Here is a 26,074-nt window from a genome sequence, read left to right on the forward strand (position 1 = left end):
TCCCTTGCTCACTGCTCCATCAGGATTCAAGCAAGCCGGGCCGAAGACGCCTGAAATGGCAGAAACCGGTCCCCGGAAGCTTGTCTTCTTTCTGGTGAAGAATTGGCTTGGTAGTTTGGTCCGCCCTGTTCCCATGATGCACTGGGCCAGGGACAGACTAATTTGCATATAGCCAGGTTCTGAGCTGGGATGGGGCAGTGAGCTAAATAACGGTGATGGATCAAGCCCTGATCTTTGGACTGGGTAAGAGTGGTCTGCTTAATTCAGACACTCTGTTCATCACCACCCCCTTTTCTGAATCGTTTTTGGCCACTATAGGTGTGGCAGGGTATACTCAGACATGAGTCCCTTGCTCACTGCTCCATCAGGATTCAAGCAAGCCGGGCCGAAGACGCCTGAAATGGCAGAAACCGGTCCCCGGAAGCTTGTCTCCTTTCTGGTGAAGAATTGGCTTGGTAGTTTGGTCTGCCCTGTTCCCATGATGCACTGGGCCAGGGACAGACTAATTTGCATATAGCCAGGTTCTGAGCTGGGATGGGGCAGTGAGCTAAATAACGGTGATGGATCAAGCCCTGATCTTTGGACTGGGTAAGAGTGGTCTGCTTAATTCAGACACTCTGTTCATCACCACCCCCTTTTCTGAATCGTTTTTGGCCACTATAGGTGTGGCAGGGTATACTCAGACATGAGTCCCTTGCTCACTGCTCCATCAGGATTCAAGCAAGCCGGGCCGAAGACGCCTGAAATGGCAGAAACCGGTCCCCGGAAGCTTGTCTCCTTTCTGGTGAAGAATTGGCTTGGTAGTTTGGTCTGCCCTGTTCCCATGATGCACTGGGCCAGGGACAGACTAATTTGCATATAGCCAGGTTCTGAGCTGGGATGGGGCAGTGAGCTAAATAACGGTGATGGATCAAGCCCTGATCTTTGGACTGGGTAAGAGTGGTCTGCTTAATTCAGACACTCTGTTCATCACCACCCCCTTTTCTGAATCGTTTTTGGCCACTATAGGTGTGGCAGGGTATACTCAGACATGAGTCCCTTGCTCACTGCTCCATCAGGATTCAAGCAAGCCGGGCCGAAGACGCCTGAAATGGCAGAAACCGGTCCCCGGAAGCTTGTCTCCTTTCTGGTGAAGAATTGGCTTGGTAGTTTGGTCTGCCCTGTTCCCATGATGCACTGGGCCAGGGACAGACTAATTTGCATATAGCCAGGTTCTGAGCTGGGATGGGGCAGTGAGCTAAATAACGGTGATGGATCAAGCCCTGATCTTTGGACTGGGTAAGAGTGGTCTGCTTAATTCAGACACTCTGTTCATCACCACCCCCTTTTCTGAATCGTTTTTGGCCACTATAGGTGTGGCAGGGTATACTCAGACATGAGTCCCTTGCTCACTGCTCCATCAGGATTCAAGCAAGCCGGGCCGAAGACGCCTGAAATGGCAGAAACCGGTCCCCGGAAGCTTGTCTCCTTTCTGGTGAAGAATTGGCTTGGTAGTTTGGTCTGCCCTGTTCCCATGATGCACTGGGCCAGGGACAGACTAATTTGCATATAGCCAGGTTCTGAGCTGGGATGGGGCAGTGAGCTAAATAACGGTGATGGATCAAGCCCTGATCTTTGGACTGGGTAAGAGTGGTCTGCTTAATTCAGACACTCTGTTCATCACCACCCCCTTTTCTGAATCGTTTTTGGCCACTATAGGTGTGGCAGGGTATACTCAGACATGAGTCCCTTGCTCACTGCTCCATCAGGATTCAAGCAAGCCGGGCCGAAGACGCCTGAAATGGCAGAAACCGGTCCCCGGAAGCTTGTCTCCTTTCTGGTGAAGAATTGGCTTGGTAGTTTGGTCTGCCCTGTTCCCATGATGCACTGGGCCAGGGACAGACTAATTTGCATATAGCCAGGTTCTGAGCTGGGATGGGGCAGTGAGCTAAATAACGGTGATGGATCAAGCCCTGATCTTTGGACTGGGTAAGAGTGGTCTGCTTAATTCAGACACTCTGTTCATCACCACCCCCTTTTCTGAATCGTTTTTGGCCACTATAGGTGTGGCAGGGTATACTCAGACATGAGTCCCTTGCTCACTGCTCCATCAGGATTCAAGCAAGCCGGGCCGAAGACGCCTGAAATGGCAGAAACCGGTCCCCGGAAGCTTGTCTCCTTTCTGGTGAAGAATTGGCTTGGTAGTTTGGTCTGCCCTGTTCCCATGATGCACTGGGCCAGGGACAGACTAATTTGCATATAGCCAGGTTCTGAGCTGGGATGGGGCAGTGAGCTAAATAACGGTGATGGATCAAGCCCTGATCTTTGGACTGGGTAAGAGTGGTCTGCTTAATTCAGACACTCTGTTCATCACCACCCCCTTTTCTGAATCGTTTTTGGCCACTATAGGTGTGGCAGGGTATACTCAGACATGAGTCCCTTGCTCACTGCTCCATCAGGATTCAAGCAAGCCGGGCCGAAGACGCCTGAAATGGCAGAAACCGGTCCCCGGAAGCTTGTCTCCTTTCTGGTGAAGAATTGGCTTGGTAGTTTGGTCTGCCCTGTTCCCATGATGCACTGGGCCAGGGACAGACTAATTTGCATATAGCCAGGTTCTGAGCTGGGATGGGGCAGTGAGCTAAATAACGGTGATGGATCAAGCCCTGATCTTTGGACTGGGTAAGAGTGGTCTGCTTAATTCAGACACTCTGTTCATCACCACCCCCTTTTCTGAATCGTTTTTGGCCACTATAGGTGTGGCAGGGTATACTCAGACATGAGTCCCTTGCTCACTGCTCCATCAGGATTCAAGCAAGCCGGGCCGAAGACGCCTGAAATGGCAGAAACCGGTCCCCGGAAGCTTGTCTCCTTTCTGGTGAAGAATTGGCTTGGTAGTTTGGTCTGCCCTGTTCCCATGATGCACTGGGCCAGGGACAGACTAATTTGCATATAGCCAGGTTCTGAGCTGGGATGGGGCAGTGAGCTAAATAACGGTGATGGATCAAGCCCTGATCTTTGGACTGGGTAAGAGTGGTCTGCTTAATTCAGACACTCTGTTCATCACCACCCCCTTTTCTGAATCGTTTTTGGCCACTATAGGTGTGGCAGGGTATACTCAGACATGAGTCCCTTGCTCACTGCTCCATCAGGATTCAAGCAAGCCGGGCCGAAGACGCCTGAAATGGCAGAAACCGGTCCCCGGAAGCTTGTCTCCTTTCTGGTGAAGAATTGGCTTGGTAGTTTGGTCTGCCCTGTTCCCATGATGCACTGGGCCAGGGACAGACTAATTAGCATATAGCCAGGTTCTGAGCTGGGATGGGGCAGTGAGCTAAATAACGGTGATGGATCAAGCCCTGATCTTTGGACTGGGTAAGAGTGGTCTGCTTAATTCAGACACTCTGTTCATCACCACCCCCTTTTCTGAATCGTTTTTGGCCACTATAGGTGTGGCAGGGTATACTCAGACATGAGTCCCTTGCTCACTGCTCCATCAGGATTCAAGCAAGCCGGGCCGAAGACGCCTGAAATGGCAGAAACCGGTCCCCGGAAGCTTGTCTCCTTTCTGGTGAAGAATTGGCTTGGTAGTTTGGTCTGCCCTGTTCCCATGATGCACTGGGCCAGGGACAGACTAATTTGCATATAGCCAGGTTCTGAGCTGGGATGGGGCAGTGAGCTAAATAACGGTGATGGATCAAGCCCTGATCTTTGGACTGGGTAAGAGTGGTCTGCTTAATTCAGACACTCTGTTCATCACCACCCCCTTTTCTGAATCGTTTTTGGCCACTATAGGTGTGGCAGGGTATACTCAGACATGAGTCCCTTGCTCACTGCTCCATCAGGATTCAAGCAAGCCGGGCCGAAGACGCCTGAAATGGCAGAAACCGGTCCCCGGAAGCTTGTCTCCTTTCTGGTGAAGAATTGGCTTGGTAGTTTGGTCTGCCCTGTTCCCATGATGCACTGGGCCAGGGACAGACTAATTTGCATATAGCCAGGTTCTGAGCTGGGATGGGGCAGTGAGCTAAATAACGGTGATGGATCAAGCCCTGATCTTTGGACTGGGTAAGAGTGGTCTGCTTAATTCAGACACTCTGTTCATCACCACCACCCCCCCCCTTTTCTGAATCATTAATATTCATGAGGCAGGTGCTATTTGTGACCCCATTAGGAATGGCCAGCACTCACAGGGATGGTGGCCTGCTGGGGTCAGCAGACCACCATGTCTGTGACTGCTTTTTTAAATAAACCAGTGTTTTTTTTCAATGCAACCGTTTTCCTTACAGAAAAATGAAACGTTTCTGTTTCATTTTTTAAGAGCAGGCAGTGTTCCCTGGGACTGCTGCCTGCTTGACACTGTGAGGGAACCCTGCGTGACTCTTTCACCTATTTGGACTGCTTCATTGCTGGGGGTCTGTGTTGTTTGCCCTGTCTCCCTCCCGCCGCCGCAGTGTTCCATCGCGGCCGCCGAGAGGAGGGAGACTTCATTACCCAGCTGCCCTAGCACCGCAAGTGGCGTGTCAGCGCCCGGAGGCGCCTTTAAAACCAACAGCAGCACCCGCGTCTAAGCCCGGGCAAAGGGCGGGCCCTCTGTAGCCCTCAGGAGCCGAAGGGGCCGGGCTGGGCCTATACTCTGTCATTCCATCCAGGACAGACTCTGTTGTATGATAGTAAGTTTATATCTTTCACTGTGTGGTTAGAGGTTTGCCAGGATCACTGGTCGTGCTCCTATTAGCTTAAAATCACTTCTACGCTCAGGTGTGCTTAATACTGCTGTAGATAAAAATTGCCACGCACTATGTGCTCGAGCTGCACGAAAGGATTACTGCCACCGGCAAGTGACGCTAATAAAGGAACATTGGACAACTATGTAATTAGGATTACTTCTGATACCGAAAGGGAAAGTATACTCGCAGAGCGACGGGCTGAGCGACGACGCTCAGTCGAATCGATCAAAAATAAATGCTCTTCCCTTGGTGGGTCACAGCTAGACATCTCACTACACACTAGTGTCCCGTTGACAATGAGGACCCTGATATAACAAATAACAGCATTCCAATCCTCTTGCGAGATGTAACTTCTACTCCTGACACGTTTAATGTATTGCATAGAATAGTCTCATCTTCTCATTGCAACTCGTTACCAGAAATAGAAGTTATACCTGATACGCTCTTACCAGTAGTAGAGGTTACGCGAAAAAAGTCTAAAAATTCAAAGCAACCTCGAGTACAAGGTTCACCGCCAAGAAAAAGAAGGAAAAGGGGGAGTGAATTACAGAGAAAAAAGATTAGCCCCACTGACTTCGGTAAATCTTCCAAGGGCCCCTCACCAAACACAGCCACTACACCAGCCCCAGGAACTTCACCACAATGTCCGATATTAGAAACTTCTGGTATGGACCTAATGGGAACCATGGAACATCTAATTAGATCCTTGACATTGTCATTAATAGAGAGACTGAAAAGAATAGAACATCGGCTTGGAACTTTAGAGGAGGCACTAGCTATAAACACAGGGCTAATTAAGAATATTGCAATGCCTGTACTGGCAATTCCATCCACTGTACCATCTTCAAATGTTACTGCCCAAAAACAATCAAAAACTACTGAGTTAAAAATCCAAAATCCCCAAGGACAGTCACTTACAAGCCAATACACCAAATCGCACAAAACACTGCCAGATAGGCCCAGATGGGAGAGAAATTACCCGACTCAGGAACTGCACAAAATAAGCAGGGCTGAAAAAGTCCAGTTAGGACTATAAAACCAAAGGGGTGTCAAGTGGAACTGCCACCGGAAGCGGTTCCGTTGGTGGTGGTCCTTACAAGAGTCCAAACATTAGAGGATGGTAAGAGGGAAAACTACTCCCAGTTAAAAAATATAGCTATGCACTGGCTTAGGCAGAACCATCCACTTCCTCCAAACATAAACGGTGAGATACTACATGTTCGCCGTCTTCCTTGGCTTGGAAGCAGAATAAAGGATAAAAAGGGAGACATAATTGTCATTAACTTTAGAGATCACAGAGCAGTCAGTTATATCCTAAACTGGTTTCCAGAAAATGGTAACAATTCCATCACAGCTTGTGAATTGACCTACTTTTATCCTAGATCTTTATTGGTTCCTACACCCAACCCTAGGGCTAAAATTCACTCTCAGGCTAATCATTTTATACCCCTCAGAAACCGTTACTCTTTCGGGTCTGGAGGGAGTGGATTGACTCCACCACAAGATCATATTACATGACACTGTCGACAGTATGCCAGACGTGTCCTTTAAAAATACTGAGTCAAATTCTATCCACAATTCCCTCGAGCCCCAGTTAAAACACACCGAGCCCCAGGTTATATTCACTGATTTGGTGGCTAGAACTACTGGGCCTAATCAACCCCTTTCCGTTTTTGTTCCTGTACAGGACTCAAATTTTACATCAGCTATTACAAGCAATATAGGGACTGGGGGATCCAAAGAGAGGGGAATTAAGCCTTCTATTTTGGCTTTATTCTGGAACATAGCAGGGCAACGTTCAAAGGTAACAATCGAAGAGTGGATGGCCTTTATCCCTAACTTCGATGTTATAGCGCTTCAGGAGACATGGTTACTTGACGCAATACACATAGAAGGGTTCAAAACCTACTTTTCACCAGCCCAACCGTCGACCTCGGGCAGAGCTAAGGGAGGTCTAACCATCTATGTCTCTAACCTCCTGAAAGCAATGGAAGTAGTCATTATAAAACTAGAGCCTAATTTCCAGATTCTTGGCCTAACTCTAAATAACAGGGACAAGTTCCTCATAGTGAACTATTACAACAATCTCCCGGAGAAAGAGGCAGTAAACCTGGTATCCTCGATCCGCTCTATCCTTTTTATCATACACAAGGAAGTCTACCAAAGAAGAAGTAATAATTTGGGGGGGGGACTTTAACTTGGGACCTTGCCTAGCTGGTAACAAGAACATCTACGGCATCCTCAATGAAAGGGATAATCCAATCTCTCCTTTTAGACATTCCATTCTTGGAAGCTACCTAAACGAAACCCTGTTTGAGTTAGATCTTGTCCAAGCAAATAACCTGGAAAAGGAGGTGTCATCATTGGCTTCTACATTTCACGGAGAAGGTCACCTAACAACAATAGGTTACATCTTGGTTTCAAACGGGGATAGGATAAAGGAAACATCATCCTCTAGGCATTCAATCGCGCTGAGTGACCACTATCCACTCAGCATTTCTTTTCCATTATCCTATAATCCAAAAAGTAATCTTGGTTCTATTCTAGATCAAAATAATTTGATGTTGAATAGATTAAATGGATATGCGCTGAAATGGGGGAAATTCGATCCAACCGCAATAACAAAGGTAGTGATAACAGGGGCTCTCCCTTCTATCATGAAATGTCTCCACCTTGACACGTCAGAAGAGGAACTTATCTCTAATTTTGGTACGATCATTAAAACCATAAATGAAGCCCTATGGATAGAAATTAAACACAAACCCAAACAGAAGAAGGGATGGTTTAATCATGAATAGGCTGTGGGGTTTTAGGTTTAAACCTATAATAACTGATAAAACCCCACTGAAAGAAAAATAGCCCTCTCCGGTGAAAACATATAAACACTGAAAAAACACCTGCACGACCACAAACTAAATGCCATTCAAAGAAAGGAAAAAGAGAGTGAATGAGTCATGTTTTTCTTCCCAAAGGGGTCAATACAATGTAACTTTGTTATACAAGCTAGCAGTAAGAAAGACTGGCTAACATTATTCTGCTTGAGTTTTATTCTTTAGGGATGCCACTAAAATATTGTTTCTTCTTCCTTCTACTTTTTTCAGTTTTGTGGCCTTTGGTCTAAAGATGCAGGATTTAGTTTCATGTTTTAGGTCTAGTTTAATTATTTTATAAACTGTAGAGAATCAGGAAATAATAAATTCATATTTGATATTTTGGCTGCATTTGATTCTTTCACTGATAGGTAAAATGGCTGGTTTCATAAACATCTTTCCTAATATGTGTCATCACATTTACCCACAGAGAATGGGTAAAAACCCTTCATACATCAGACCATAGTTTCTAGTGGGTCAGTATTGATATTAGTTGAATTTCCAACACCTCAGGCTTTAAACATTCAATGCAAGGTATAGTGACAAGTATATATATCACCAAGCATCTGGGATAGTGGTGAAAACATGACACCAGAATTTTGGAAAACATTAAACGCAGTGTCACTTGTAATGCTCTGCAAAAAAGGTTCTTTCCAAGTTCAACAAAGATTGGAGTGATATTGTTTGTATTTGCAGTGATTCAGCTAAGTATATAAAAAAGTTGTGTGATGACCTGTCAAAATTGATACCCGAGTTGAAGTGATTCCCCGTAGGAGCTCCTTGCCACTTGTTAGATGGTATGCTGAAAGCATCTTTACAATCTTCAGAGTTAATGAGGGATGCTATTGACTTTTTAGTCCATTCCGGTGCACTGTTTTCTTATGCACAGGAACTAAAACACAAATATTTATCATTTTGTGCGTTATGTGGCATCAAAGAAAGAATCATCCAAACTGTGTCTATTAGCTGAGGGTTCTCAGCCCTAGGAGCTATGAATGCTCAGAGGGCATTTTCACAGAAGTTTACATGAGAAGGAAAGAGCGAGCGCACATGACCCAAAGACTAATGGAAGAAGTATTGTATGGTGTACTACAATAAGATTAATTTGCAAAAATCTATTTGGACCTCATAGACACTATAAGTACACTGTCTATATACCATGTTCTTTCAGGCAAGAAAGCAAGCAATAATAAAAGCAAAACGTTCCATAAACACCGGAAAAACACTTTTTCTGTTGTTTTTAGTGGAGCGAAAATGTGTAATCACTGATAACAACTGTTTTTTAAGATATTGAAAACACTGAAAAAACCCCACCAGAATTTACCAAAAATAGAAACTGAAAACAGGAAAGCCTAATCATGAATGTATGATTGCTTACCAAAATTTAAAATCTGCATTAAGGAAAGCGGTCAGGATTCCACTCGAAATCAGAACTCTTAGGAAAAAATATAACACCGCCTTAAACAACAGGAAAAAAGAATTAAAGACCCTCCTTTGGGCCCAACTCCACAAAAGCTGTGCTTATAAAAACTCTGCCGCTTTCTGGCAAGTGGTCAAGTCTCCTTTTCTAGCAAATAACATTGACCACCCAAAATTAGACATAGCGACAGAGGAAAAGGACTGGGTCCATCACTATGGCCACCTCAGAGGATTCTATTTCTCATGACTATAACCCCCAGAATGCCACTTTCAGTGATAGATCTGAAGGCCCTTTCCCCATTGACCTTCAGTTCTCACTGAACCAAGTGGACCTGGCCCTGCGTGCAAGTAAAAGTGGTAAGGCACCGGGCCCAGACGGTGTCCCCATTGATCTTTTTAAAGCACAGATGGACATTTGGACTCCCCTTTTAACTAGAGTATTAAATGCAACATGCAATATAGGCCTATTGGATTCATGGTCCAAATCCATACTAGTACCAATCTTTAAAAAGGGGTACAGGGGGTCGGTAACCTGCTATCGCCCAATCTCACTCCTGTACTCGCTGGGAAAGGTGGCGGGCCGCCTTATTCTTGAGCAACTACAGGACTGGGCGGACGATGGCAGGATTATCTCAGATCTCCAGTATGGGTTTCGTCAAGGGTTGGGGACCATTGAGCAGGCTTTAAATTTGTCACTTTTAATAGACAAGTATGTGCACATTAAAAGGGGTGATTTGTATATGGTTTACGTGGACCTCTCGTCTGCATTCGATTGCGTCTCCCACTCAAAACTTTGGACCTTATTGGGGGACATGGGAGCACCATCGAATCTGGTTAAGTTTCTGAGGGAACTCTATTCCAATGCCACAGCTAGGGTTCGCTATGGGGAGGGGGGGAGCTGACGGGGGAATTTGCAGTGGAAAAAGGGGTCAGGCAAGGTTGTGTCCTGCCTCCGTTGCTCTTCACTTTATATACCAACGGTTTGGAGAGAGTGATGATCAAGGGATGCCAGGACCTCCCAATGGTAAAAAATCGGCCAATACCTGCGCTGCTCTACGCAGATGACGCCGTCATATTAGCTCGTACCCCCCCTAGAACTCCAAAAGAGTCTGAACAGATACTCCACCTTTATGGCAGGTCTTGACCTGAAAATTTACACCAGCAAAACCTTTGTTAGGAGGGTAGGTACTGGCCATAAACGGAGAATGAGGGATATCTATTTAGACGAGCAAAAATTAGCGACCACACAAAATTATTCTTATCTGGGCATAACGATAGATCACAAACTATCCTGGAAACCGGCTGTAGAAATCAGAAAACTTCTTTTTATAAGAACTACTGCAGCTCTTGTTAATTTTTCCAGGAAGTTGGGTAAAACTTGTCAGGATTTATAATGCCAAGTGTCTATCTGTGGCCTTGTATGGGGCAGGGCTTTGGGGTTTTGTGCTCACAGATGAAATACAGACAGTGGAAAATTCCTTTCTGAGGTACCTCTTGGCGGTTCCTAGGAGTACGAGTACCTTGGCTTGCCATACGGAGTTCGGTCTCCCATATGTAATGGATTTAGCAAAGGTTGAACCCATTTTATTATGGCGCAGAATTTGGACTTCTGATAAAGCTACTCTCACTCAGTCCATCCTCTCCGATTGCCTAGCCTTGGATAATGTTCACAATTCTAGGTGGTTGTGTTACATTAAGAAGTTTTTGCATGATCTGGGTTGGGAGAGATACTATTATGATCCCTCCCTAATTTACGAGGTATCAAGGAAGGCATTAAAATAGAAATGCCTAGCCCACCTTCAGGAACTGAGACTAACGAACGAGGCCATGAAACCAACTGTAGTTCAGTCTGTTAACACAGACGGTAGCTAGTATCCAACCCTACCTTACATTTAACATCACAAGCTATGAGAGCTATCTTTTGGTAAGGTTTAGGATGAATTTTTTCCATCGTCTGGTCACATTCCCCACCCGAAACAATTGGGCTAAAGATCTTCCGCTCTGTCCTTGTGATGACTCTTCTTCGCAATCTACCCTACACACCATTCTTTTCTGTAAATTTTACCATGATTTTAGGAAAAAGTGGTCAGTTCCATTGTTACGGCAAATTGGATATAGACAATGTCGTTCAGCTTTTCTCTTCTTGCAGCTATTGGAGGGAGAGAAGATAGTTTATCTAATAGCGAACCTCCTCAAATGCATTGTCCGACATCGAATGAACTTAGATTAATTATCCCACAAAAGTTAGCGTCATTTTATAATCGTATAATTTATTTTAAAATAATTATAGATAAACTCTGTTTAGCTTTTCTTACAATTATATAAAAATGTTTTAACTAAGTAATATCAAGATGTAATAGGAAAAGCTTTTTATGCCGATTTTAAAAGAAAAAAGAATTGTTTTCTATTTACAATTGAGCTAAATACTTGTGAGATTCGGTCTGCTATTTTTAATCTGTATATATTTTGACTTTTATCATAATCCAAGTTTGATGTAAATGATTGTTGTATGCTTTTTATGATTTATATTTTAAATCGAAATAAAGCTCAATTGACTGACTGACACTACCGGCTTTTAAAAAATATTGTCGCACACACTCACAATGGGGAAGGGGTCCTCTGGGTATCCCTTCCCGTTTGCAAGTGGTTTATCACCTACTCGACGTAGGTGATAAACTGCGAGTGTTTTGCTGCCGCAATTGCGGTCTTAAAACAATGTTACATTGCATTGTGACTCGCTCTTAGGAAGGGACGCCCCTTCCTAATAGCGAGAGTCGAAACGCTATTTTGCGAGTCGCAGACTTGTAAAATAGCCTTTGTGCATCCCAGGACCCTTTTTTGCGGTCGCAAGCGGGCCAATTTCCCATTTGCAACCACAAGAAACAGTCGTACATCTGGCCCCAGGTCTTATGTATGATTCCTACTCGCAAACAAGGGTGTGCAATCTGCACATCAACTACTTTGCAAATGGGAATGCAATTTGCAATGTGATCTATGTATGCAAATGTCCTACTTAATAAATATTGATTAGGCAAGACTCAATTTGACACCCAGTGTGATTTGTTGTAACTGGAAGGATAAAAGCCAGAAAAACCCTGACCTGGTATTTGCATTCACAAACAGGAAATACATTTTTTTAAAGGCAGCTTGTGTCCATTAAAGACACTGGTGCTGTTTTAAAAAATATAAGTTTCCAGTGTGAGAAGACATCGGGCGGGGGGCGTCCAGGGTACTTGACGGTTCCCAAAGGGGAAGATGTCCCACTGCAACAGTTTATGATTAAGAATCAGATACCACCTCATTTGGGGTGTCATTATCTGATCAATGTTTCACAGACCATTGATACAGTAGTCTCTGAAATCACAAGAAGGACAGGGATGCTACTTTCATCGCCCTTCCTATTTGTGCTTTGGAAAGGATCACAAAACTCATTTTAGGAGTTGGAAATAACTTTCTGACTAGTACAAGTGCTTTTGTAAATATATAAAATTATTTTGTGGTCACTAATCCTGTGATTTTGAGAACTGTGTGTTTTGTGACTGCAAAATACCTTTATGCATCAGTCTCCATGTTTCAAGGATTCTATTCCAATCAGAGGATCTGAAGGTCAAAGGCTATTAATTAGAGTTACTAACAACTCCTATCATTAGAAGTGTCCTGCACTACATTTCAAAGCTACATTTTTTTATTTTGAGCCTTAAAAAACTTGTTAAGATGCTCATATGTGCCCAAGATGTGTTTTGCATCTCTATATCTTGTTTGACTTTAGCTGATCATTTATGCTTAAGTACTTTTTCTCAACTTTTACAGTTGTGGTTTATAAGATAACACTATGAGTAAAAGTGAACAAGCATCACCATTTTCTAGTATTTCGCATAGTAACTTGTAAAAATGCCCTCCTCATGTTATTATGATATGCACCCATGGCACTGAATTAACATTTTGCTTGCAGCCCATATTAAAAATAGCCACAAATGCTCAAAAATAATGAGTTCAGAATCTTCTGCCTCTGTCTGCAACAAGTGGCTACTCAAAACAACTTAGGGCTTAATTCCGATGTTGGATGTAACCGCCACTGAAAGGCCATCGGGGGCGGACTGCCCGACATCTACTCTATTGTCAGACCGCTATATTACAATTCCAGCAATCAGAACGATTTAGGTGGGGGGGGGGGGGGGGGAGACTGCCGCCTCTGACAGGCTCAAGGAGCCCATCCAGATGGCTGTCAGAGCCTAATCCCTACAATGGGAGGCACCGCCATAGGGATTAGGATATCTCTTTCTCTCTGCACAAGGCAGACAGAAAGGGGTTTTGTGGGCCCCAAGCCGGGCCCCATCTTCCATGGGCCACTGGAATGTGGCCTGGGGGCACATGTGTCGCCCTCCAAACATCCATGCACTGTGTGCCAGGCACCACATGGCGCCTGGCACACGGTGTATGTATGTTTGAGAACTGCCATTTTCCACTGCGGAGTTATGCTGCGCCCCTTTTCTAGAGCCACAGCACAAGCAGCAATGGAAAAGAGCAGTTTTTTGGCATCTGGAAGGTGGTCACATTGTAATCGGGCAGGTGAAACAGGCGACATATAGTCGGTCGGACATCTGCCTGAGGCTATGGTGGTCGGGCACTTGTCCGACTGCCATCGTAATGAGGGCCTTCGTGTCAATGCACAAGTATTGAGAAGCATGGACGGGGGGGGGGGGGGGGGGGCGCATTCCACTTCACTTCTGCTTAGGCCTGTGGTACAATTTATTCTTGTTCAAAGCATTTTCTACATGAGCATAGGACATGGAAACCTCATTACAAAATGCTAGCAAGCAGGGCCGAGGCTATCAATGCAGCTGCAGCAGCACCTGAGCCCACTGCATCCCAGTTATACATCTTATTTACAACCAAAGCAGTGGCTGGGGGGTCCCATTTTCCTTGTTTGTATTTGGACCTATAACCCCTATGCGACGCAGCTACCAGAAAACCCACCCAGCCAAACAGAATATTTTTCCAAATACCGGACTATAAAAGAACAGACACATTGAAACCCAGCAGTAGCATTACCAGATTTGGTGCTTGTAGCAGCCTGGTCCATTCGAGTTTTTTTTTTTCAACCTTGAGCCTGAACCACAAAGATCTTTTACCAAGCCTTTCTTAAAATGTAGAATAGCGTTCAGACCCTTCAAGAGACTTATTTCCATCTGAGTGAACTTAACTCTATAATTTCTTCAAATTTCGAAGATATCATGTTCCACCTGGTCCAAAATTCTCCTGCAGTTATACATGCACCTTAATGTCTGTATTGCTAAAACTGTAATCTTTAACGGTTCTTTCCTCTTATAGATTGGTAGGGCTGCTGGAATAAAGCAGCACAAGGTGAAATAATGTGGCATGGTTGGGTTAATTCTGGAAAAAGAGGCAGAATACATCGCACATTCTGTGGCTATACAATCTACCTATTATCACATTCTAACACCTACAATGCACTTGGTCTGTGTTCATTTGCAACAAAATTTGGGCTAAAATACATTACACTTTTCGCTCTTCAAGTTTGACAACATCTTTACTTTTTTTACAATCAATTGTTTTGCATTCCAGCTCACTTACTTAAAGCAAAGATAGTCAAACAAGACACATGTTGGCGTTGGCATTATCATGTTGATTTTTGCATTGGTTCTTTATATGCCCCCTCATTTTTTAATTTTGGATTTATGTTTGTCAGGGAATTAATGCTACTCCAGTTCCCTCACCTTTTTTACTTGATACATTTCATTTAGGTGGTATTCTTTTAATATGATCTCATAATGTAATGCTTGGTAAACGTGTGGACTTAGTGAGAGGAATTGCTTTACAAGGTATTACTTCTAATTTGCAGTCCAAGGATAACGTTTCTTTAAAAAATTGGTAGATTAAGTATGTCAATTATAGACTGGATATATATGAGCTTAACTCTTTACAGTTAGCTATCAGACATGATTAACTATGGTTACCAATTATTTATCTTAAAATGCTGCTACCAATGCTTCTAAGCCTCATACATAGCAGCCACATTGATATTGTGTTTTTATTACTCAAATATATGTATTTTATAATTTTGTCTCTTGATGCTATCTTCCCAATGTCTCCTTGTCTGCACTATATTTTCTGTCTCCCTTTTTGGATATTTTTGTTTCCTCCCTCATCTTTCATGTCAGCTCATAAAATTATTTCCTCATTATACCTTTTGATAATCTATTTATTTTTAATTTAATTTGACTTATTATGTAAATGTTTGCTGCATTTAAGAGTTTATTACACTTTATGGCATTTGTTATGTTTTAATGTATTTATTCTTCATTAAAAAATTTAACTAAAAAAACATTTTAAAAGATAGATACTGAAACAAAAAATGTCCCAAAACATTAAGCAATATATAGCGACATATATATTTAAAAGACAAATATATATTTTTTAAATCCATGCACATCCAAAACAGAAAATATTAAAATTAATGATTTGAACATTAAAATGGAGCACAGAAAAACATATTTCTTTGATTGTTCTTTCCTCCTTGCACACTTAAAGTTTGTGTAATACACATGCAATGCTCTCCTTAGCACAACCTAAACCTACATGTACATTCTTCTCACAAAAGGAGCAACTATATTTTTCAATAAAATGTACGTTTTAAAACGAGTTTTACTCACAGAGTTTTTGGTTTGTTAGCCCCCAGTCTCATATTCCATAGAAGCCTTCATCTGGGCTGTCTTATAGCACAAAATATAATGTTAATTTCTATCGTTTTTTAATCATTAATTTCCATTTGTTTTTTTCTTCCACATGTACCTGTGGTAAAAATGCAGTTTGTGCCTGTTTGGTTCTAAACAATCTCTATAAACAAAAATAACGATGCTCGTCTAAACAAACATCTGGCAATACATTACCTCATTCTCAAACAAAAAATGTGTTTGCTTGTTTGTGATCTAACCTTATGTATCTAACCTGATTAAAGCTTACATTTATTTAATAGATTCAGTAGTTCACACTGTCTGCTACATGTAAAAGCCCCAAATGAAATAATATTCGAGTGGAGAATTATTATGCAGTAAATCAGTCAACAAAAAGGTACCACAAGATAACCACCTAGTGTCAGAAACTGCGACAAGCACCCGAGATTGTTTTCACATGATCTTTGATGTCCATATTAGTACTGTTCTGATCATCTACTGAGTAGGCCAGGGCGAAATTTTAATTACGCCCGAGTAATCAGGTAATTTTGCTTCACTATTTTGACACAAAATTACTGACAATTACACGATTACACCCGTTTGCAGAATTAGGAGTAATTTGGCACAAAATCGTGTTGCAGGATGTAGATTGGTCAGTAAGATTAGGGGTGGGGCCAAAGTGCAGTGGAAAGGGAGAATAATACGGATTGGTAAGAGTATTAAGAGAGAACACACAATATTTTGTAAAATAACCAACATTTTGAGGGCTATCAAAACAGAGAGAGTGTGTGTGTGTGTGTTTTTGTCTCTGTGTATGCAAACATCGCTGGTGAAATCCAACCGAAATCTACATTTATTTAGGGGAGTGGCCAATCGCGGCCAGCATGACTCTCGGTGGGGGCGGGGGGGTCATGCGGGCGTGGTTGCGCCGGGGGAGTTACTTTAGTTAAAAAAATATATATGATTAAACATACCTTCCCTGCCGGCTGGGTCCCGCGTCTTTTCAGCTCTCCTGCTTTCCAGGAACAGGAAGCAAAAGCAGGCAGCCAGGCTCCCTCCCATATGCTAATCACAACGCTGCAAGCAGTCGGTCGGTACGTCGCCCAGCAAGCCAATTATGGGGAGGCAATTTTCTCCATGTAGGCTGCATTGCAGCCTGCATGGAGAAGGGCAGATTGTGCAGTCTGCGCACTCGGGTGTGGGCAGGCACATTACTCCTCCCCTGCCCTGCCCTCTGAGCAGCCCTGCCCACCCGCCTGCCCGCAACCAAACATAAAATGGTAATAATGGAAAGTTATTACCATTTTATGTTTCTGCTTCTCGCACTGCGAGAAGCAGTGGGGCAACGCTCCTCCGCCCTAGTGGGGGAGCCGCCCCTGGGTGTAACAGCCCAAACACCCTCCCCTCCGAAGCTACGCCCCTGAAGAATCACAGAAACTAATTTAGAGAGTGCGAGCAGCTGTTGCTCCCCATGCTTTATTGTATTTAGCACTATTTTCTTAGCGCAAAATGAATCCTCAGGCCATTCAGGGCATGTGGATGCATTTTGGGCTAAGAAAAAAGCGCTATATGCTCGGTCGCGCTATTTACGCTTAATCTTGTGTAATTACCTTGCAACAAATTAAGCAGGATATGCCCACCCCTGCTATTGAGATGCTTACTTGAAATGCTCTGTGAGTCTAAGACCTTCATCATGTAAAATTGTAGCTTAGAAATTTACAATTGCAGAGAACTAGGTCAGTGAATATACTGTGCAAACTTGTGTCATGCGCTATCATTTGTCTCAAACCTTTGCTGTTAGCGGTAATAATCCCTAACAAAATTAATGCTATGTAATTTGTGATCTATTGTAGAGGTAGTTTAAGCTATTGGTATTGTAAATGACAATGCCTTTTATTTAGGTTTTAAAATCCAACACATAAATAAAAGGCATTGTCATTTACAATTACAATAGCTCAAACTCTCACAAATGAGAGATCTGTTGCATTGCAAATGCTTGTTAGATTACAGGTTCGTGATCAAAGGGAGAAAACCCAGACTAACAGGATGGGGAATGGGACCCAAAGAAGACATAGCAGGTATGTTTCTTTTTTCCAACTGGAGCAGCACTAGTCTTAGTGCAGAACTCAGGAAGCCAAGCAACCTGCAGCTTATTGGGTGAGACATTTAAAGGGCCATACTCAAAATGGCGCTGGTTTGCAGGTGTCCGATATCTCATCCACAATAACGCAAGACGTCATGTCCAATATTCGCAAGGGTCATGAACCTCAAATTTAATACTGATGGGGAGGGTACCACTGGAAATGGAGGCTTTTAACAGAAGCGACAATTTAGGGGAATGATTGTTGATGCTGCTCTTGACCCCCATGGGTCAAGCAGCCCCATTCTACAAATCCTGATTGATTGTTTCATTGATTGATTGATTGATTAATTGAAGATACCGGTGGCAAGCACAGCGGTACAGATAGAGATAATCATAAGGGGAACATGGAGACAACATGGGGACACAGTTCGGAAATTTTGCCACAGCTCTTCTACATCTTACAAGCAGTAGTGCCCTGGCCACAAATCTATAAACTTGTCTGGGGACTCTTTGATCTATCTCAATAGTGCTACTAGTGGGATCTGGGTTAAGTGATACTGAACCAGATTGTAAAGTCAATCTTTCTGAATGCATGGAGAATGCTGATTATTTTGGATTCAGTTGCCGTACTTATTTAATTATGCAAAATGTAACATTGGACTTGGGAGTAAATATTAACAAATTGCAACATTTGGCTACTGTTTCGGGACACATGTTGCTGGAACAATTGCAAGGAAACATTAGATTCTACTTTTCGGTGAAAACATTCTAACCTGCGATCGCTTCGAGCTTGCAGCATCCTGGTTTACGGCTCTCAAACCCAGTGCAGTAATATTATGTGTCATAATCAGAGGCTATTGAAAAGGCTGGCTGATAATCGATGAATAAAGATCATCAGCCAGCCTTTTCTGCGTGGTGTCAGTGTAAAGAAGTAACAGTCATCCCTCTTAACCTGCAATGGTCTTCAATCTTTTCAGTGAAGTTCACTGCAGTATATCAGTGAATGATGTACAGCACATCAGTGATATAAAGACCCATACTCATCTTTGGCCCCTAAAACAGGGAAAATATGAAGAGAGAAAACCTTCCAATTATTTTCTTGGTATGTAATTTTATTTACTTTAGGGTATTAGATAGCGCAGATCTGGCCATAAAGTGACAATAGAGTACTTCTCTTAGATAGGTAACAGTGACACACAAAAGAGAACACTGGAGATGCAAGTGTGCAGAGGGAGATGTAAATAGTAGTTCTTGGCGGTAAATTCCGCTCCGCTTGCGAAGAACGCGGAATTGCCGAAAATTCTGCGATCCACTTTGTAGCTTTTTTCCTTGTTCGCGCTTTCAAAATGTGTGTTCGCGCGGGCGATAGCGACTTACCGGGATCCCTCCGTTCGCCGAAGTATGCGAACGCGAACAGATCATTCGAGTGCGCCATCGGACATCCGCGGTCGCAAACCGGAAACGTGCATCGCGAGCCGGAGGGGCAAGTGAAACAAGATGGCCATGCCAATTGGCGGCCGCATGGGCAAGTTCGCGAGAAATTTACTCCTGAGCATGCAAACAGCATCCCCGAACAGGAAAAATGCATCGCAAACAGGCGGAACATACAAATCCACATGCTCACGGAATTCTGCGTAGCTCGCGGAGATTTTTTACCGTTTCGCGGAACTTTGCGTAACGCAATTTCAGGGGGTAAATAGGTTAGACATTTACATAAATTTCACTTTAGTTGTGTGGCCTACATGAGTAATAGATCCAAAATTCTCCTTACTGGTAACCAAGCACACCCCATTGTAGCGCTTTACTCTCTCAGGGTGACAAAGCAGAGCAGTCCAAGGCCTACTCAGTGGAGGTGGTGTACGATCGTAAACACCTTTCGCTGGCATGCTATAATAACACTCAATAAATGGCAGTACAGTCGGTGTTTTTTCTTTAGAGAAAGGAAAAGTACATTTATTACATACACACTACTAAATGCTACACTGTTATTTACAAATATGTACATAGGCAGATGGAAAATACCATAGATGGCATTACATAATCACATTTAACCTCCTAAAGGGGTCATACAAACATATAACGAACGTCTATTGGCTTAGTCCAAGGTTCAAGAACAGCAAACCTACATGTTAAAGGCATCATTTTGTAGGGTAAACACAACCAATCATAATAATCATGTGTAAATGCACTTATTAATGTTAATAAAGCATATTCACCATGATGATCAATAATAATGGTCACATTATCTCAATAAAGCATTTCAAATGAGCAAAACATATGTCTGTGTATTTTTTATAACATTTCCAAACAGGAAAATGCAATCACAAAAGCTGTCCCTAGCAGGCATGACATTTTGATTACATTACATGCAAACATTGACTTAGACACTAAAGGACGCTATACACATATACTTTATTTAACATATCCAGGCCACCGTAAATGTAACCATATTCTTAGCTCCTCTTTGTGCTGCACTCCAACAGCTCAAGCCTTGGCAGTGCTTAAGCAAAATTCAAGAGGGGTACAGGTCTTCTGACCCCACAGACATAGGGTCAGTAACTTTAAAAATGACTTCAGGGGGATGCTGTAACTCTTACAGGATCCTTCAACAATTTCTAGGTTGGTTGGTAGTAGTAGCCCCGTCTCCTCGGGCTACCACAAGAACCAAACAAACATGCAGGTGAGGTTCTCCTGAAGCATTATGGGGCGCTTCTGCAAGGAAGCAGTGAACATTATCATATTGGGTCTTCCGCTGTGCTAGGAGCCGGCACGTCTTTTCCTATTTTTTGTTAGTTTTTTTGGTGGGGAGCTGCCTGGTCCCAATCAGGCACCCCATACTTCCATAACGTTAAGGGCAGCAGAGAGAACCCACCCCACTGTCCTTTTGGCTCCTGGGTGTCTAGCATCTCTGTGCAAGGCCGCGGGAGGGGACACTTGAATCCTTGTGCTTGTGATGGCCACCTGCTCCCACAAACACATTGGCAAGGGGATCGGGGCAGGCACACCATGACTGGAGGGGAAGAGATGGTGTTCCCAATGACTTTCTGTCGCTCAGGGAAGGGGCCCAGTCCCCTCCTTTGGAAATACGGCCCATGGATGGGATCCCTGGGCCCAGTAAGAGTCTGTGTAGTGGGCCCCACATACACACCCTACCTGGAGAAATTACTAAAAACATCCAGCTGTTGAGTAAAGGGGTGCAGCACTCCATAGGGACAGGATCCCGGCCCTTAGGAGGGCCTGTGGAGTGGGGACTGTCCCCGGCGAGAACCAGCCTATTAAGTAAGGAGGCCTTGATTAAACTGCTCACTCTCTCAAGGCAACGGAGGCTATTGGTATCAAAGAAGCTGGCTCCCATCACCTGTCAATATCCTGCCTTCCTGGCATGACTGAGGCTTGGCAACAGGGAGAGTGATCTTGCCATTCACATCTGCAGCACCACAGGCCATACCGGGGAACACTCAACGCTGAGAGAGCACCAGGTAAAACTGCCCACCTGCGCTGACCTTATGGAGATTCTCTAGAAACTATTACTCCGAGGGCTCTCCTGGCCCCCTGATGGTGATTTTCCCCCCTTGCATGTGAACATGAAGCTATCACAGGAGCGGAGTGAAGAACACTGCGGGAGTGGGCATCTGAGGTTGGCCCCTCCCCTATCTCTTTCTTTTTCACCATGGTGGTTGGCAGAACTAAGTCCTCTAAATCCTCAATAAAGGACTTGCTGAAAATAGGTAATGCACCTTCCTCACAAGGACTGATGAAGCCCCACATATGTAGTCGCCAGCCACAAACGAAGATTTTCAAACTCTTCTTACAGAGTTCAGTAAAAACATTAGCTCTCTGAAACAGGACTTCCACAATCCCTTCTCAAACCAGGCAAATACCCAAAACAGTACACATCTTATCTTCCTATTGCCTTATTTAATTGTGATCCTAATCTGCTCACTTCCATTTTAGCTCAGACTTCGTAATATTTGGCCAGCATTAATCTTCCCTCAATAATGTGCCTTCATCCAAAATAGGCAGGCGACTGACAATACCCATCTAGTGGTTGGGCAACTCCAACTCGGATTCACTTCGCCTGGAGAACACGCCGCTCTGAGATTCATTCCGGAGCCTCGCTGCCCGTACTTACCTACCTCGGAACCGTACTGATCACGGTGTCCACAAAGCTTCGATCGCCCCCGGGACCACGCTGCCACACCTGCCCCGGTTTCAGACCGTGGATCCGTGGATCCGTGAACCACCGGCACACACTACTCCCGCACAGTCCTAGCACTGCCACATACCCTAGTCCTGATGATGATCCTGAACTAAAAGAGGATCGAAACGCCGTCGACCGTTCAGAGCAAACACAGGCGCTTCAGACTAAATGGTCCCTTGAAACATATCTACACAGATCAAGACCTATCATACAAACAAAGCGGGACCATCTCATGTCACCGAATTCACTGTATATATTGTTCACGTTGCACCTGCGCCGGCGTCACTGATTCCATTGTCACTTGCTGCTACCGTGCGTTCACTCACCTGCACTGAGCACCAAGTACATTTTGGGTACTTCCAATCTTGTTTTTGACTTTGTTCCATGCAGTGCTGTAATAACTGTATAATTGTTCTACCCATGACTTGTTACTCCCCTTTTTCTTTTGAATACCTTTTTGAATAAATATGTTGCCGCGAACACATATATTACAATTGAATTGATTCTCCTTCTCTCCTGTTGATAATGTTGTTTACATATCGCAAATAATTGTCTTGTTGAACTATACCAGTTGGGATACCATATGTATTTTTCTCGTAAGAAGGGTGAAGCGTCGATTTTTATGGTTTCTTCGTTTCTTCACAGCTTTCTGTAGCAGGAACAACCTACAGGGGCACATAACTGGACAAGGCACCACCTAGCAGGTCAGAATTCCCAGCAGGGGAGTTCAAGGAAGCTGTTGGTGAAGAGTTTGTGCCCTGAGACTTCAGACCAGGAGGCAAGCACACACAAGCTCTCGGAGATTCTTCTCAAGCAGGCCTCACAGCAAAGTCCAGCCTTTGTACTCTTCTTGGCAGAAGTAGCAACTGCAGGTCAACCCAGCAAAGCAACACACAGCAAAGGGGTAGTACTCCTCCTCACTGCTCTTCTTCCGTGGCAGAGGTTCCTCTTGATTCCATAAGTAATCTAAAGTTCTGGGTTTTTAGGTCTAATACTTATACCTTTTTCCCTTTGAAGTCTTTGTAAGAAAGTCTCTCTTGCCCAGTAAAAAACGCCTCTGTCGTCCAGCCACACTACAGGGGGTGGAGACAGCATTGTGCAAGGCAGCCACAGCCTATACAGGGGTTCAGTGACAACTCCTCCCACCACTCTAACCCAGAAAGATCCATCAGGATATGCAGGGCACACCTCTACTACCTTTGTGTGAGTGTCTGGAGTGAATGCACAAACAGCCTCGGTCAGTATAAACACAGACGTTGATTCCACGGGTAGGCAGAGGCACACGGAATGGTAAAGTAAGAAAAGGCCCACTACCTAAAAGTAGCTTTTTTAAACACACAATTTAAAAACCATCTTCATTAAAAGATGTCTTTTTAAGTTTTGAGTTCAGGAAACCTAACCTCAAAATCTCTATCTCTTACCAATTGAAAGTTGCACTTGTAAAATGTTGCAAGGCAGCACCAATGATAACCTAAGGGAGAGACAGCCTTTCAATAGTGAAAAACTAAATTGGCAGTATTTCACTATCAGGACATGTAAAACACACAACTACCTCACGGAAAGTAACCTCTTGCTAGTCTACATCTATGAGCAATGACACCAACTCTGTGCTCACTAGGCCTGGGAATGAGTCTCTTTGCTTTTGTGGTTCCCACCACTCCAAACACAAATAAGAACAAGCATGAAGGGCTAGTAAAGAGCAATACACACTAACAGTCTAAAGTAACGAACACCAGCAGTAGCTTATTACAACTATCTTGTCCTCCTTTACTGAGCATGCAATGGAAGTGAACTCTTTGTGGTGCTGCTGTATGTGGGCTTTCTTGTTTCATGTGAGGCAATCCCCCAAATCATTTGAGGTTGCACCAGCTATTTGTCCCTCATTCAGACTGCACAACTTCTCATACTGCTATCTGAAGCCCCGAAGAGGAAGCAGGCCTAGAGTTCTAACCTATTTTGCTATTCCAAAGACTGGCTGCCTTAATCCTTCTACACTCAAAAATATAGATTTTTAATATATTTATTTTAAATGTATCAGATCAAGATGGCAAAGTATTATATCCTCAAAAATAAATGCAAGGGAGCAAGGCTTTTAAAATCACTTTTATCTCAGCATTGCTCTAAGGTAATACCTTTGAACGTCTGAGCAACCAAAGTTTGCGAATATTTTTGCCATTTTCAGAAGCCAGTTATTTATTTTCCATGAATTTAAATTTGAAGGAACATTTTCCTTCTGCTATAGTGATTTTGCATGTTATATAACTCACCTCTGCCCTGAGCGAAGCACTTCAAACCCTTGGTTGATCTCCTCAAATGGGAAAGTGTGGGTCACCAGTCCATCCACATCAAATTTCTTTGCCATGTAATCAGCTACCAGCTTTGGGACGCTATCTTTGCTCTTCCAGCCTGAAAAGCAAAGTGGAGAAAAACATGAGAGGACACAAATAGCAGTTAGCAGAACTGCACAAAAAACTCTCTTAGCTGATAACAATAAATGTAATTTTTTGCTAGATGGATTGGCTTGCGTGAATGTGCTCGTGCCACTGCGAGCGAGTATACTGTGGATTACGCTTGTGTGCCACATACTGTTTTGCCTTGTGGATGCATTGAGCACCAAATCTCAGTTCTGAGGTAATCTTGGTCTTGCTCAGGAGGAGGGACTCAATCTGCGGTGCCCTGCCCATGCTGGTCCCTGCTTTTACATTGGCACTTGCAGGCAGTGGGTGTTTGCCTCCCATCTCCCACATGTATCTTGTTCTTGGGCCACTACTGCAGTGTATGACAAATGGTGTTTAAAGCTGGATTAAAGTGCATGGAAGATGAACGAAGTTGCACGGTTGACGGAACTGAAATGTTGCCTACAAAAGGTACCAATTAGGTACAATAGGAGAAGGGGGGTTGATTTTTGATTTTTGACAAGTGCTCAGCCTCTAAGCTGCCCACCTAGAATGCATAGAGCTCAGCAAAGGTAGGCACTTTTGGAGCAAATCGAATACTTTCCTCCCCAAACCGGTCAACGGACTAGCTGGTGTACTGCGTTGGTGCGTAGCAGATACTCGGGTAAAATGTGCCAGGCTAGCACCCCACGAGCCATAAGTATGAAACAATAGAGCACAGAAATGCTTAAAGATTAGGGTCGATTTATAAATTTAATTTATTTATAGCGTTTTTCTACAGTGCTGCTTCACTGAGTGGCATTAGAGCCCTGTACATAAAGTATATTTTCATACTGGGAAGGAAATATGCTTAAACAAAACATCTCACAATAATAATAATTTGAAGAGAATCCAGAGAGTTGGGAGGCAAGGAAAGGACAGGGGAACGAGAGAAAGAAAATAACACCAGATAATGATCCAATAATTTTGACAACAGGCTTGTGGGGAGGAGACCTGTCAGAACTGTGGAAGGGATAGGACGGGAGCATCTTGTGTGGGTCCAAGACACATTAGTTTTGGATAGGAATGTCTTGAGACGTTTTCTAGAGGAGAGAATGGAAGGAGCCATTCTTAAAGGTATCGGAAGGGGATTAGAGATTGTATGTGCAGGACCCTCTGCATATAAGGCAGTGGTTCCCAAACGGCACCGTGGCTCCCTGGGGAGCCGTCAAACCTAGGCAGGGGAGCCACGCACCAAGCACTTTAATGCATTTAATGTTGATGGGGTTGTTGGCTTTAATTAAACTAACTTGACAAACTCTTGATGTCAATGATTTGTAAGTGACATGCCTAAAACTGTAATGTCTATTAAACACACTAAGTATTATTAAATATTGACATTTGTACTTGAATCATAACTACTTCCAGTACACATTTCTTTCAGTACACATACATTTCCAGACAGGCCTGCTCTCTCCTTGAGCACAGGGAAGTAAAACATGATATTCGGCATAACGCCAACATTTAGAACCTAGCAAGGAGGGATGTTTAAAAAAAAGTCAGAGGAATTTGTTTTACTTGCATTGATTTGGAGGCAATTTTATGGAGAAGAGAGCAAAAATAAAGGTGTATGTGGTTTACAAAATTGTGAGTCCCCCTGCTGATACAGGTGTGTTGGCACATATGACATGGGTAGAAATGGAAGTGCATGAAAATATTCTACAACCGCAG

At 43.6% G+C, this 26,074-nt stretch overlaps 1 protein-coding gene across 1 annotated transcript in view; it reads right to left on the bottom strand.

Moving 5' to 3' along the window:
• Window positions 1–26,074, bottom strand: part of LOC144818543 (alcohol dehydrogenase 1A-like) — a 361,679-nt gene that overhangs the window by 24,173 nt on the left and 311,432 nt on the right. Inside the window, exon 8 of the mRNA XM_078676062.1 lies at window positions 24,236–24,374. Coding sequence (XP_078532188.1) covers window positions 24,236–24,374 — 139 coding nt within the window. The remainder of the gene's footprint in view (window positions 1–24,235; window positions 24,375–26,074) is intronic.

This window comes from Lissotriton helveticus, chromosome 2_1, assembly GCF_964261635.1.
Source record: "Lissotriton helveticus chromosome 2_1, aLisHel1.1, whole genome shotgun sequence".
NCBI lineage: Eukaryota > Metazoa > Chordata > Amphibia > Caudata > Salamandridae > Lissotriton > Lissotriton helveticus.